The sequence below is a fragment of the Copadichromis virginalis genome, linkage group LG6 (genome assembly GCF_057382275.1).
Source record: "Copadichromis virginalis isolate Kocher_CV1m ecotype Utaka linkage group LG6, C_Virginalis_male_GT1.1, whole genome shotgun sequence".
Taxonomy (NCBI): Eukaryota; Metazoa; Chordata; class Actinopteri; order Cichliformes; family Cichlidae; genus Copadichromis; species Copadichromis virginalis.
Genome location: NC_140623.1, coordinates 41,034,222 through 41,050,120, shown reverse-complemented (window position 1 = coordinate 41,050,120; position 15,899 = coordinate 41,034,222). Strand labels below are relative to the sequence as shown.

General features: G+C 42.3%; 1 protein-coding gene across 4 annotated transcripts in view; it reads right to left on the bottom strand.

Moving 5' to 3' along the window:
- kcnq5b (potassium voltage-gated channel, KQT-like subfamily, member 5b) overlaps nt 1-15,899 on the bottom strand; it is a 138,152-nt gene that overhangs the window by 28,038 nt on the left and 94,215 nt on the right. For all 4 annotated transcript variants that reach the window (XM_085460469.1, XM_085460470.1, XM_085460471.1 and 1 more), the window contains exons 2-3: nt 8,127-8,217; nt 3,016-3,142 (exon numbers count right to left, since the gene is read on the bottom strand). In XM_085460469.1, coding sequence (XP_085316595.1) covers nt 3,016-3,142; nt 8,127-8,217 — 218 coding nt within the window. The remainder of the gene's footprint in view (nt 1-3,015; nt 3,143-8,126; nt 8,218-15,899) is intronic.

The window sequence follows — 15,899 nt, the reverse complement described above, 5'->3', positions numbered from 1 at the left end:
GATATTCAGACCAGGATATCTTATTATTCTAGCATTATTAAAGCATTTTAATGTAAGACAGATCAGTCAGATCCCGTGCATCCATTAAAGTAAATGTTGCTCGAGTTTAAAAAGTACTATCAGCAAAAGTATAAAAACTAAAAGCACTCATGTTTACAAGATTAATATTTTTATTACACTTACAGAGCAGCTTAAAATGAAAATACTCAAGTATAAATACCTAAACTGACTCCTGAATGATTTTCAGGAGTCAAGTCAAGTCAAGTTTATTTATAGAGCACATTTAAAAACAACCAAGGCTGACCAAAGTGCTGTACAGTAAATACAGATAAAAATACAATAGAACACAATTTCGTAATAACACCTCGCTGATAAAAACAAAATAAAAATATATAAAACAAATAAATTAAACCTTTCTAAAAGCCAATGAAAAGAGGTGAGTTTTAAGAGCGGTTTTAAAAGTTTCTAGGCTTTTGGAGAGTCTGACGTGAGGAGGTAAACTGTTCCACAGTCTGGGTGCAGCCACAGCAAACGCCCTCTCTCCCTTTGTCTTTAATTTATACCTGGGAACATCTAAAAGCATCAGGTCGGCTGACCTCAAAGATCTCCTGGGGCGATAAGTACTAAGGAGTTCTGACAGGTAAGAAGGTGCAGTGCCATTTAAAACCTTAAAAGCCAGCAATAAGATTTTAAAATCAATCCTAAAGGCAACTGGGAGCCAGTGGAGAGAGCAGAGAACCGGAGTGATGTGTTCTCTTTTTTTTTGAACCGGTCAACAGGCGAGCGGCAGCGTTCTGCACCAGTTGAAGGCAGTCAGACAGGTTTACTTTCCCCAGGTTGTGGAAATGTTAGCATGACAGTACCATCACCCTAGTGTTCTTCTCTAAACGTGTGTTGAACTCTGTAAATGTTTTAACTATCTGCGCAAATATCAGTGGTTAATACAGCATACAGATTTTTCCTGTCTGTATAAAAGCTAATCTGTCCTGTAGCTTTTACAGAGTTTTCTAAATCCAGGATTAAAGAAAAGGGAAAATACATTTGTGTTCTTCAAGGTTGGATACAAATAAATCATTCGTAAGATTCACCGCTGTCTGGATGAGCTCACTTTCTACACCTTTAGGCACTTTCAAACTATCACACAAATATGCACAGAGTTTGTTTAGAATCACTGAAGTAAAAACAAGCCCTCCTGTTTCCATCTACAACCACTTATGTTTGACATGGCTCTAGAAGAACATCAGCACATAACCGAGCTGACATCACTGATAGGACACCGAGTCAGAAACGGAGATAATTGGATGGAGGCTGGTTGCAAAGTGGCTTGCAGGTGTGCAGCACCTGTGTGAAGGCTAAAGTAGCATATACAGTGCAACCTACCTGAGATTTGGTAGCTGTAGGCTGACTTCATGGCCTACCTGAACCAACACTATGATCAATTAAAGGTCACTGACCCTACATATCATACTCAAGGAGATGTTGCATAAAACGGCACTCAAAGCTACTCACATTTTTCTCTTTCCACTAAAGACATGATCCACTTTAAGTCTTGCCATTCTCAAGGCTTTCAGCATCTCTGAAGTCAAATTAATTCATGATAATCCTAACAATAATCCTGGCGATACAGCAATGCCCAGACTGAGGAAAGACTGAGCTACACAACCAGTTTCACTTCATTTAACCTGCCAGGGGCTAAACTTGGCATAAACCAGGAGTTTGCTCATTTAGAAATCTTCATATAGAGAAATAACTGCAGTCATGGCAGAAAAAAATCAACAACAACCACAAAAAAGTTTTGCCAGTAGCACAAATTCTGTGTTTCATAAATCCTTGAACAGCATTAATCTATGAATCTGGTTTTCCTGCAGTTCTCTGTAGCAGGCTGGATATCTGCTTCATTCCTGCCTTATCAGAGCTCCACACTAAAACCATCCTCAAAGACCAGCTGCTTCAAAGATCCAGGAGTAATCTGGTAACAATCTGTGCATTTTCCAGCTTGTCCTGTGACATTTTATACCATGCTACAAGTAAAAAGTGATAATTAGTCACTGACATTAGGTGAGAAATTCACATTATTTTATACATTTATCCCACAAGTATTTTACTGCCATGACAGTTACGTCAGCTTCTGCTACCCAGCGTTCAGTCTCCAAACCGGCCACAGTGGGAGCTGGTTCAATGGAGGACTAAACCAGAGCTGGTTCTGCACTGGTTTAGTGGGAAGAGCTACCAATATTTCCGATTCAGTCACACTAACACAAAGAAATCACCCACTATCACTCTGAAATCTTAAAATCCAAACGTTTTTCTGCAAATGATGGAGAATAATTGCCGTCATGCTCTGGAGTTAAAGTCGATGTCTGTGCACAGAAACTAAAATTAGTATAATAAAAGTTGTAATACGACCAAAACTACACACAGACGCAGACAGAGTCATTTTATACTGCAGCACAGTCACAGGGTTTCTCTCTGTAGGGATGTGCGTTATGATTCAGCTCCATTTATCCTTCAAATCCTTTCTTTTACTTTCTCACTTTATTATTTTTCGCCGTCGTCTTCTCCATTTCTCCTTATCTCTTACTTATATTTCACTCTTCTTTTGCTCGCTCCCCCGTCAGTGCTGAACAGTGACGACCGGAGCTTGCGACGCACTCGCTGACCTCGGAGCCCTGCTCTCCCTCCCTGCGAGCGCCCTACTGTACTTTGAAAGAAGCAGCAGAGCGATCCTTGTCTAAACAGTGGAAAGAATAAAAGGCAGTTAATGCAACCTCATTACGTAAATGCTCTCTGCACTTATGAGGCCTGACCACAGCTGAAAATGACACCAGCAGACTTTGGTCAATAGCGTGCCATGGGCTGCATTCACAGAGAGGACGCAGAGCGGTCCGCTAGAGGGCAACTGTAGGGTGAAACAATGAGAAGGGAATGGCTTTGTAGCTGGAAAACAAAACCTTTAAGCAGCGAATTAATCACCCAAAAAAAAAGAAAAAAGAAAGGCGTGGCCCAAAGACTCACCGATGACACAAAAGGGCTTCCTGGCAAAGCGCAGCCGACCCTGCCATCCTCTGTAGCGACAGCAGCATCCCGCTGACCAGATACGGATGATGAATTCCAACCCGAACACCACAATCATCACAAACTCCTGTTGGAAGCATAGAAACAACAGTTGTTTTGGAAGCGTGTTGATGACGGCAACAGAGAGCATTAATCTGGTTTTCCAGGGATTAAATCAAACACAGTTAAGCCAGTGGATATATTAGACAGGAAGTAAACAGTTATGCACCAAATACACTGGCAAAGAGAGAAGCAGATGTAAGGACCAGAACAAATGTGCCTGACAGTCCGGGTCATGGTTGGACTGAGGAGAGACAAACTTACAGGTTGTTGGTGGAGCGCGGCTGATGTGTATAAAAGAAAGACACAGCATAGTTTTGGCTCAGTATTTTAACATCAGGCTCTGGGAACTGAGCAACTGGTCTCCACAGAGACTCAAAAGTCAAGCCAGTGTAAAAATGCCACAAAGTGCAGTTCCTGTAATGTCCACTTGAGGCTGTCTCCTGACGTGAGTCGATCAACGTAGACTTCGATGTTAAAAAGTCCAATTTTACAGCAGAAGTAAACAGGTTTACAGCCTGGTATACAAACAGAGCTTTGATCTCTACAGCTGATTTCTCCCTTCATAACTACTGAATTATTTTTTTTAACAGTGTTTCAATATCAGAATCTGATATTGTTTCAATGTCAACAGTATTAGAAAATATAACGTCGAATCAATGTCAGGTTTCAACATTGATTCAATATCAAAACCTGACGTTGTTTCAATATTAAAAAAGGGTGCAAGAGTGACGTTAGGTCAACGTTAGGGTCAACGTTGATTCAATGACATCACCTGATATTGACAATGTTTCCTTGCTATCTGGCTTGACGTTAGGCACTGTTGGGGGTGTGGTAGGTCGTATCTTGGCTGTTACTCGTATGCTGGGCTTTACCTTTGCTAAATGAACCAGTGAACTGGACCTCTGGACTCTGCTGTTAGTGCTTTTTGGAGCTTTTTAATGCACTTACTTGACCTGTTGTGCTTTTAATGGTACGAAGCGACTGTCCGAGAAGTCTCCTTCACTTCAATTCAGTTCTAATATTATTTCATTACTTAGCACTGATGTTAGCCACAATGCTAGACCCTTTGGATGCGTTTCAGGAAGATCTGCCAAATCAAACCCACTGTGGTGACTTAACTTAGCACTAATTAGCAGATATGTGCTCGAGTAGACTGTACAGTGTATAGATGTAACCTGCTAACCAAGCCAGCTAGCATTAGCTCAGAGGTTAAGAAGCTTGAGTTCTGTCTACAGACGTTATAAAAGATACACGCTGCATTCTTTTTAATGGCCACCAGGAGGCAAAGACATCTGGTCCTGAAAAGTAAACAGGAAACAGTCCTTCACACAGAACTCTGTGAATGCTTTCCTGCTGATTTTATGAGCTCAGTCACTCATTTTAGAAATGATTAATTATCTGTTTTCTTCTGGTTATCCGGGGCTGGGTGGCAGGGAAAGCAGCATAAGCAGTGAAGGTGCTCTCCCTCTCACCGGCCGCCTCCTGTGAGGTGTTCCTAAGCCAGTGGAGAGATGTAATCTCTTTAGCCACGGCATCTCCTCCAACCTAAACTATTTATTAAACTCTTTAAAATTTGGTTATTTAATCACTGGCCAGTTACTTGTCAATCATAAGTTGTTGTTTTAGTTGTTTTATTGACTTATTGTCTTCTATATTTTACTGCATCACGGTTGTGCATTTTATTGATTTTAGTGGTTTTACATTGTTAAGCACTTTGTGCTGTGTGGACTGTTGGAAATGTGCTATATAAATAAACTTGAACTTGACCTTGACCACAAGTTAATGACCAATGAGCATGCTCCAGCTCCAGGCGTGATCAGTTTGACAGTCGGATCCACCTCTCACTCATCACATCTGGTTTTAAAACTTGAGGCTTTATAACGAGACCTCACTAACCCCTGGATGATGTCATGATAGCCTGTCTATGTTTCAGATGCAAATACCAGCAGCACATTATCTTGGGCTGGTCTTATTATTTTGGCACATCAGTGTAAATTTACATTAGTCATTATTTGCTGCATTGATCACATGTCATTATACGTCATTAATGCAGTGTTTGTCTCATTTAAATGGATGCCGGGTTGACAAAAGTATTGTGTGTTAAAATGACTGAGACGGGTCATCTGTTAATGCACACGCACGGCTTTACCTTCCATTAGATGGAAACGCTGATGCAATTAGCGTAGTGCAATTTGTGAAATGGCAGCTCCAGCTGCAGGGGCAATCATGTGCAGTAAATGCTGCCCGTGCAAAAAAAGTGACCTCTTTTTCTGCAAAAGCTTTTTTTTTTTTTAAAAAAAAAAAAGAGAAAAGAAAAGAAAAACGTGAAGAGTCTGTTAAAAAGGCATTTCTGCTCCCGTGCCCACCGTTCCTCGCTTTCTTCTCAAGACATCTTTGAACTCAATTTGTTAGTACTTAAAGAAAGTGGAGTTCTCAGTTTGAGGGCAGGCACTTAAATCTGCCATTTATTCTGTTATCCCGAGGTCGACCCCGAGAGTTTTCCCGATGGCCGTATGGCTTATTCATAATGGCAAATTCTCCTTTCACCAATTCATACTTTGGTTTCTGTTCAGAACTTCTTTAAACAAGACATTCAAAGGAAAGGCAACGTTGTTAACTGCTCATCATATTCCTTATTTATCTCCCACTCCTCCGCACAGTTTGTCAGCGATCACAATTAGCACAAATTACACAAATTACTGGGTATTTTCTGCAGACTGCATCATTTTTCCTCTTTCACTTCACATCTTGGTTAATTTACAGGATCACTGATATTTTGTAATTAATATATAATTTTACTCATGCAGCTAAGTGCATGAGTAAAATGGAAAATACCAGATTACATTCCATGTTCGGCCCCAGCCACACACATCCAGAGAGCCGACCACCGGTCAGTAAGAAAAAATATGTTTACCTGTTTCTGAATACGGCACTGAAATAAAAAAAACATCTCCCTACAATTGTTTTGATTGCTAGCAGATTACTGTGGTCACTGATAGTTTGCAGTGGAAGATACCAACATGTTTGCAAACACTCAAAATAACTGCTAACCAGCAGGGAAACCTGAAAAAGTGAAATGCAAACCAGGAACAGACAACATTCATCTGCAAAGAAAAACTCAGCCAGCACTCGACTTTTTAAACATTTTCCGTTTCCAGTTTGTGACTCAATTTTTCAAGTTTCACTGCAGCTCAGCGTTTAGAGACAGGTCAGCATTTTGTATGAAAAGTATAGGTCAGCTGTGGGCGACCAAAGGAACCTGAAGTTTTTGGTGCAGCACCAACTTTGTGACCGATTTCACGCAACGGCAGCCAAAATCACTCCGGGTGGTTTCAGGGGTTTCTGAGCGGTCCGCAGGCCTGAGGTCTTACATCTGTGTCAGTTAATCAGACTGAAAGGAAGCGGTCAGACGTACCTTTTGTAAACGTACGCTTACACTGCAATATCTTGAAAATGTGCTAAATGAGGTTACACTGGAACAATGATTATTATGCTCGGTTACTCTGGATGAAAATTTGGGGTCAGCGGGTGACGTGATAAAATAAGGATACAAATGTCGTGTGCAAAGTGAATGAATAAGTCTGTCACATATTTGTTCTCTCCTGAGGTATTATGTTGCTCTTACAAAAACCCTCCAATGTCAGAGACACCAAAGAGCTAGAGAAACTCAGTTTGTGGGATGAGAGTCTCACATCTCAGAAGTCTGAAACTCTCCAGTCAGGCAGGTGGAAGTCACACACCTGGATGCTGAATCTGAGGAGGAGGAAGATAAGGAGGAGGCTTCAAGGATTTAATTAAAATTTGGGAGGTCGCAGGAGGTCGAGACTCTGGTGATCCACTCGCAGGAAATTTAAAATGTCATTTCCTTCTGGTGACTTTTCATGCATCTTTTCAGGTTAAATTTAGAGTGGAATTCTTTTTTCTGTAAGGGAAACGCATCAATCTGCCACGCGATGATAAAAGTGTCCCTAATAAACAGTGTTAGACACTGAATTTCAAATATATTTTTTATATTTTCTATTTGTTTGTAACAGTGGTCCAACTCAGCTGTAACCTTGAACATAAGGAATAAAACTCAATATCAGTAACTTTTGGAGAGTTAGTGAAGGAGGGCTAACTGACATACTATGATGGAAAACTTTGTATGGATTTGAATATTTCTGATGTGGAGCTTAAAGTAGTCAAGGAAGGTCAATCAATAAAGAGCCTGATCATGGAGAGACGACCACCATCATACGACAGGAAGAAGATACCTAAAAGAGCCAAACTGCAGCAAACTGCCTGAGATCACTTCGTGCTGTCTGACTCAATGCCAGCATAAAGACTACAGTCGTACAGGCACCGACGAGCTCACAGTCCGTGACCGACTGCTTTCACCAAGTCCACAGAAAACACACACAGACTGGCTCTACAAACTCCCACACCCTCAAATATCCTCAATACGAGAGCGAGCCGAGGACGATGATCCACCTGAAGTTGAAATTTATATTGAAGTGTTCAAACATGTATGAAAAAGAGCATGAAGAGAATCTCCTGTCAGCTCTTTTTGTTTTTATCAGCTTAGATATGCTGTTATCTGATAAGCTGGGACTGTCTGTGTTATTCAGGCCAGGAAAGATGTTTCCTAGTTTTCCTGCAGACCACACAACACGCACACTACTGACACACACACACACACACGCAGACAGTAACAAATGTCAAAACATCAAATATCAAAATTCATCATATACATATAAATTTATACACAAACAAGAAGCAGTTCTAATGAGAATAATGAATGAAACTCTGCAAACGTTTTTAAATTCTTTGGGAGCATATTCTTTAACTGGTTTAGAGGAGAAAGCTGGTCGTGCAAGGAAAGACAAATCCCCTCTAAGGTGGTGGAGCAGCCTCATGGATGGTCTTACTGTATGTACTACACGTATGCTTGGGTATATTGTAGATGTCAATGAATTAAAGAGCTGATTGCTTAGAGTTCCTGGCAGAAGAACATTTTTCCAGGTGCTTACCAGAATGAGCAGGCAGTAGGAGGAGAACTCCTGATGAGCCGGGATGGTGGAGAACACAGAGAGGACCAGGCAGCTGAAGACCAAGACGAACCTGAACAAAAACACAAAACTGGAGTCAAACAGGATGACATCAATGGGCTGACCTCATCCACCACACTGACCAAACCCTCATTTCCACTGGTCCCAAACAGGCTGTGCACTGAAGTGGAATTGTTCCTCTGTGACAAACTCTTGAACCCATTCTGGCAGTGAAGGAAGAGCAGCACACCAACGACCTGGCAGCGCAATCGCACAATTATTTCCTGTCTGCAGTGAACAGTGAGCCCGACCATTATTCAATTTCCTGAGATATCAAGTTAATCATGCTTGTTTGTGCAACATGGTTTGCAAGAAACAAGCAGTGAAACTGCGGCTCTTGGAAAACAAGCAACATCCGACCACTTCCACACTCCCGACTGTCGCTCCCTCCGCCAGGAAACCGTAGCTTTCCATCTTCATTGTTGTGTTTTGTTTTTCCATCACACAAAGCTTCCAAAATGAGAAATATGAGTGCAGCCTTTAGAGCTACAGTGGCTCCTGATGTTAAATGGTGAGAGCACATCTGTGTTTTATCATCTCAGTCTGCTGCACAGGCCCGTCTGACACGCAGTGTGTGTGTGTTTTCTCTTAACTATTGTGCAATGACAGCAACACAGCCCACTTCATGTTACACAGGTCTTGTTTTTAGGCCTCTGAAGTTCGCTTCAAATCATAAACACACCTTTAATTACAGAATTTCAGGTGATTATTTACACTCCTGTTGAAATCCAAGCAACCCCCCCACCGTTACAGAACTGAAAGCAGAGGCACCTTCTGCTGTCCACAATAAAACCGGGTTGCATCTATGAAAAGTATCCACAGTTCCCGTTTACTGCTTGATACAGAATAAACGTCTTTATTGAAATAACTGTGTTTATTGTATATATTACAAACTGTATATATTACAGGCAGGACCAAAGTCAGAGTACCAGAAATGACATTTAAGCAATAAAGATGGATTACAGTGTGCAAGACCTGTTTGAAAGCCTAAGCAGCTGAGAGATGAAGGTTGTGGTCGAATAGTTGGAATAATACCAAGGAAAGACGCTTCCTTTATTACCTTCTTTAGCAAAGGACACAGTGGATCATCCTTCATGAAGGGAAATGAGATACATGATTGAGTGGTTCAGGAAAAAAAGTATATCAGCGTGAGTACCAAATGAAGTAGACGGTAGTTTAATCTGCATTTGCCTTCTAATATGTGGGTGTTTGAACTTTAAACAATGATAAAGTGAAGTGACGGCTGTAGTTTAGCTGCCATCAGTCATTTCACATCAGGTAAAGATCCATCCATTCATTTTCATAACTGTTTATCCAGCTCAGAGCTGTTGGGATGCTGGAGTCTATCCCAGCTGTCACTGAGGGACTCAGGTCTCCAGTCTATCACAGAGCCATCCGTCCTCGCCTGCAGCCAAATTACAATCACCAATCAAACACAAACTTCAAAAAGAAAGGCTTCCTCTCATGAATTCTCCTTCACATCTTTCCTTCCTGTCTTGATGTTTTACCTCAGATTCAAGGAAAACACACGGGAGAGAATCTTTTGAACTATTCAGCCTCAACCAGCAACTCCCACGGGTCTGCCTCCCTGCATCTGCATGTAGTCAAAACTAATACGTAGTGTCTACGAGGGATCCTGGTTAGATGCTTCGCAGACTTCAACAAGTCATTTCAGCCCTTTGTCAAAATACCAGAGTCAGCTTTTTCAGTCAGGATGGGACCAGATATCAGATCGGTGCATCTCTACATCTCCAGCATAGAAACGAGGCACTTTGGTGTTATTTTAACCTGGAAACTCACAATCCATTTCCACTTCCATTCTCAGGCCACAGAACAGTCACCACTGGATAAGCCGATAAAGACTCCTAGCTGGCAGCGGACTGACTTTTAAAACAGCTTTGCATGCTACTGGAATTTGAAAAAGGTTTTTCACATTACAATCATTTCCTCTAGGAAAAATATCATTTCTGGCAATCTGACCTTGGCCCTACCCACAATGCAGTTTGTCCCTGTGCACAGCTGTACCGAAGCGGAGACTGGGGACTCCTTCCTATGGGCCCCTCGTGCCAAACTGACCCCAGATTATCACAGAGTTGAAGGGAAGTCTTTCAAGCTTGTCTGCCGGGCCCATCAGGACTACTTCCAGTGTTTGAATGGTGCCTGTGTGAAAATAGTGGGTGTGCAGAGCAGGTCACACTCCCATACCCCACAGAACAGTACAGGACTGTGCTGTTCTGACCCCACTTGGGCCCTCGCCGACATGCAGAGAGCCAAAATGAAGGTCAGGATTTTCCACAGCCTTGGGGATGGTTATGTCATCATTTCTCGACCCATGAGTTCTCCTCCTGCTCTGCGACAGGCCTCGCAGAGCTGCTGGAGGTTCCGAATGAAACGAAAAGCATAAAGTATCGAAAGTTTGAGGTTTGCACTGTTGACATTTCCAAAGATTTGAATAATGTGCTTTTGATTGGAGGAAAACATCTAGTGACAAGCATTGTGGTGCTGTCAGCTGAAGCACGAGCTCCTTGTCAGTGGCACACCTACGCCTCTCGCACTTACAAGGTTGTCAGACCGAAAATTATAGAGTGACAATCAACTCCCTTCATCCGTAGCCTAACTCATGTTTCCAGTTTGAATATATTTACTTTAAAAAAAATAGGGGGTGGGGGGGGGGGATGAAGTGAAAAGCCCTGTGACAGCATCATTAAGTTCTCAATGAGGTTCATTAATTAATCCCACAAGGTGAGGCTCTCGGACGGCCATGGCCCCCGTGTGTCGTGATGCCCTGCACTCAGAGCTGAAGGATTCATCTGGAGCATCTCGTTCAGTGCTCCCAGCAGAGTGATCGCTCTTAACCTTCCAAACAACACTGACTGAAAATTAAACTGGCGAACACAAAGAAGGAGAGGTACGTCCTTCCACCTACTCACCCTCCACCTCCCCTGCGCTCGCACGTTGGCCCAGCATCACGGAACAAGGTGAGTGCTGCTCTGATTAGCATAATTTAATTGATTTGTCTGCAAAATGAGCTCCAAAACTAATGATATCCGCAAACTGCAATGGTATATTACAGCTCATTATCACTCTGAATTTGATTGGCAGACATTTCTCCACAGTCTCCTTTTTATCTGTCATCTTGGATGATAGGAGGGTAAGGAGAGCGGGGCAGTAAATGGCCTGGAGTGGAATTAAAGCCATGCCTCTGCAGTGAGGACACAGCTTTCACCAGGTGAGCTGCAGGGCGCTCCTGAATGTTTTTTGCCAGAAAGTCAAAAAAATGACTTTGATGCAATGCAAAATGCCACAAACAGACAGCGAGACACAAAATAACCACAAAAACATGCAAAATCACCAGTACGAGGCTGAAAATGACCACGGAGATGTGCAAAAAAGATCAGAGTGAGAAAAGCAAATGGGAGACAGAGGGGCCATTATAAGATACATAAGAATTAATTTGAGCTTTGAATTATGTAAAGCTGCAAAGAATGTCCATCAAAGAAAATAAGAAAGCTGAAAATTAGCAGAAAAGAGCCTCTTTAATACGCCTGGCTGAACACTCTCTGTCCACTGATAATAAAGAAGAAGAATTTTTCACCTCAATGTTTGGTTCAGTGCAAAAAACATAAAATTTAAATAAAACTGGAAAAATAAATCTAAGATGAGGACGTCTGTGTCCTATTAATGAAAGGTCTCTGCCCAATAAAAGACATCAAAATCTGGCTTTGCCGTCTTAAACGTGTTCCTTTCAGTTGTCCGTTTGTTAGGAGCTGGTTTTCGCAGCAGTTCGCAGGTGAGACACAAACAGGTTTTTCTAAAAGTGAGAATCTGCTGCCCGAATGTTTTCATCACTCACACACCTGAATAATCTGCGTAGCAGAGGAAAACGTGCACCCTGGAGCCCTGCAGAGGTCATCGTTTTGATTTGATTTTATCTGACTGCAAACCAGTTCAAGTTTAGCTTGAGCCATAGTTGTACTTTTATTATGTATTTGCCTTTATTGTATTTTATGTAACCTTTTTTTTCACTTATTCAGTTTCAACATTTTTACTTTAGCGTGGCTTCATCTTTGATCCTGATTTTTCTTAATTTTCTTATCGACCATTTCAATATTTTCCTTTTTGTTTTTTCTTTTTTCTTTTAAGATTTCTTATTGTTGGATATTATTTTTGCTTTATTACATCTTGTTATCAGCTTTGCAGTTCCTGTGTATTGTGTGTTCATCACTCAGCACAAAAGGAGCTATAAACTAAAGTCTAACTGATTGATTGCCCCATTTAACCTGGTTTTTACACTGTAGGGTCATGTGAGCGTGCTCAGTACACGTGTCACTGTATGCACAGAGCGTATGCAGAACAAGCAGCATGGCGACTCATTCACATCTACATGTGGTGTAATTAGATAAACTGTGCAGGACAAAAACTGAACATATTTCCCACTTTATGTGTCAAATCTGCATAAAGAAGCTCTACTCCCACTTAAAAGCACCTTCCTGATTAGTTCTGTCGTGTGTTAATTGGACCACAGCACACTAATAGATTGATTAATGATGTCGTAATGATCACATGTGACTGGGTTTATGCCAGATGATGTCATAAGCTGTTTTGAGACACATGACACAGATATATTATCTGATGCTGTCCATGGTCCTGAAACCAAATCCTGCTCCTGCCCTTAGATTTTAGTTTCAGAGCAGATGTCACACGATCGAACTTGATTTGTCTTCAGTGATCCCACCTGCCGATCTGCCTTTTCATTGAACAGAGATCAGCTGGTGCACAATCAACAATTATTCTACTTTAAAGAATGCATCGCCACTTTACACATGATGCTGTTAGTGTGGTGCTATAGTGGAAGCTTTGCAACTGTTTAGTAAACAGAGCAATCCAACGTACATTCTGTGATCTGATTTTTAAATCTGAAACCATCAACTGTCTCAGGCTACATTCCCGTTTTTTGGGACAAAACATTAGGACGTCTCAGTGCTGCAACTTTATGAAACCGCTGAATCAAAATTCAACGTAGTTTGATTATTTTGTTTCATAAAGACTTCAAAAAGTGAAAGAAGAAGTAGGATTCCCCACATCAGCTGCATCGCGTATCTAAAATCCAGTTACACTCACAATCTCTACTGACTGTGTTTCTCGAGCTCATGACCTGGAGGGGAGACGGCGTCCTCGCATGCTTTGGCAGAAGATAGTGTTCCCAAATGTCAGAGCACGTGTTGCCAACACTATGAAAACTGAAACCTTTTCACTTATTATGGTGAACTGCGGAGCAGGGGAAGTGTGTGTCACCTTAATGTCCACTGTGTGTTGTCCTCGGGAACTTTATGAGTTGACAAGGAAAAGCAAAACCTAAACCTCCATAAAAGAGCCACACGAGCTCAGAAAAGTCGACTTTTCAGAGGACTGCGTGTCGTGCTGGGTGTTGCACATTTATGTTGTGCGGGTGGCCGGTGTGATCAGATTGTGGAGCAGCTCTTTAAAAAAAATAGCTGTTTCAGGTTTGGGGTCCCGGGACGCAGCAGTGAGAAGTTATCTTCTGATTCAAAAAGCTGCCTAAAGCACAACCATCAACAACATAATTAACCACAGTCGTCTAACCGTGACCCAGAAATTTGACCTCAAGACCTTTGACCTTCCCTGCGAGGTTGACATTCCTTCACGCACTCAGTCAGTCATGCATCTGACATCTCAAAGCATTCCTGGCATTCTTCCTGACAGTGTTGGTTTATTCCAACAGTGACGGGCCTCCTCTGTGCACTCAGCACATTTCAGAGACTCACCAGAGGAGGAGGAAAACCTTATCACTTGTTCAGAGACGACCATTTATGGGTCTTTTTATTTTCTGTCAGTTATTTGCTGTCAACCGTGATGAGATTGAGTACTCGACATTACAGCATGCGTCTCTTACTGTTACCACCGCACGTAAATTTGGGTCTTTCAGAGGATGTGCCGATCAATTGTTCGGTGTGTCTGCTCACTTTAAGGACTCATCCTACCATAAACACCGACTTCTTCCAAGATCCACGTGCAATTTGGTGACAATCTGTGCATTTGCTCAAATGACGGAGCATCATGTCACAAAGCAAAAGTGATAACAAAGTGGCATCAAGTGAACATTTCAGATCCATGGCCAGGAAACTCCCACAACTCTTAATCAGATTGACAATTTATGGTCAGTCCTTAAAAAGCACAGTCTGCACATTTATCAACTTGGAGCTCTGATAAGGCAGGAACAGGTCATGCTACACTCTTCCTGCTCAGTCACACATGCATGTAACATATCTGCAGGGCTGTACGTATGAATATAAGCTGTTAGCTGCTACGTGTTAAAAGCCACAGTGCTGACAGTGAGCTGCAGACATTAGTGTGACTGAAGCTCAGAAGACGACAGAGCACATTTCCATAATTCACCTGGGCTCTCTGAAAGCCTGAGCCAGGGATGCGCTCTGTATTTTGTCAAGCAGTAGCAAAGAGGGGTGGGGAGTGTCTCTCATTCCCCATAATGCTGATGTTATGCATCTCAGGCTGCAAGAAGCACGAGTTAGAGCAGAACAAGCTGAATGCGTTTGGGAGATTAAATGAGTGCAAATGAACTTGCAAAGTCGGCTCAATGAGGAAGCGAGCGTGAGGATTTTTGTGACGTCTGACTATTGATACAGCGAGGCGTCTGGGAGGAGCCCCGTGACAGAGGGCTGTTTGCCGCGAGCAGTCTTCAGAATACCGATAACGCACGCACTGAAAACGATGCACGGCGAGCAAAGAACAGAAACTACAGCGCAGGGATTTTCAAACCGTGGTGGCCACATTAAGAATAACAAAACACACACTGTAGCTATAATGTTTCATATTTTCAGTGACGTCCTGCATTGTGGTGAGGGCAGCGGTGGTGTTTATGTTTGAGTTAAAGGAGAGGAAGCTCATCCACCACAAGCTTCGGAGTCAACAGATGACAGGAATGTTGCTTCTTGGCAAAAACTTCCAGTTTACAATATTTCTGCAGCCAGAGAACTTCCTTTTTACGTCATTTCATTTAAGTCTGGCTTTCGCGTCTGCACACACGCCGAACCAACGAACCTCCGCCGAGTCATTGGGTACGAGACGATTATTTCCATTACATCCTTAAAATCGCACAGCCAAGAGACGTTCTTCGACGTCATGTAGCTGCAGGCAGCGTTTGGCTGTGACAGCTTTCATTTGCTCCTCTCCTGAGGCGTCTCCTGCTTTATGTGTTTGAGAGGAGAGGACTACATAAACAGTTTATAGATTATTTCAAAATGAGGTTTCAAGCAGTCACCAGCACCGACTGCTTGCGTGGGAGTCATATCACTGCATTAAGTTGTGTGAAAGATTAACTCCAGAAAACACGTTTAATATCAATTCTCATTATAAAACTGAAAAATAATATTTCAGAAATGGGAAAAGCTCCAGGCTTGAATGTGTAGGCAAAATGAGAACTCTCAAGTTCTGTTCTGTTAATGTACTCACAGATTGATCAACAGGAAGACTGTGATGCGATGCGTACAGTGTGCTTGTGCACTCCAACTATGGCCTCACCGCAAGCACTGAAGCCTTCCAAATCAGGACTAATCTCACCATATGAGGCATCCTCTACAACATAGGTGTCAAACTCTGGCCCGCGGGCCACATTTGGCCCGCAGCCTACTTACATTTGGCCTGCGAAGCCATACC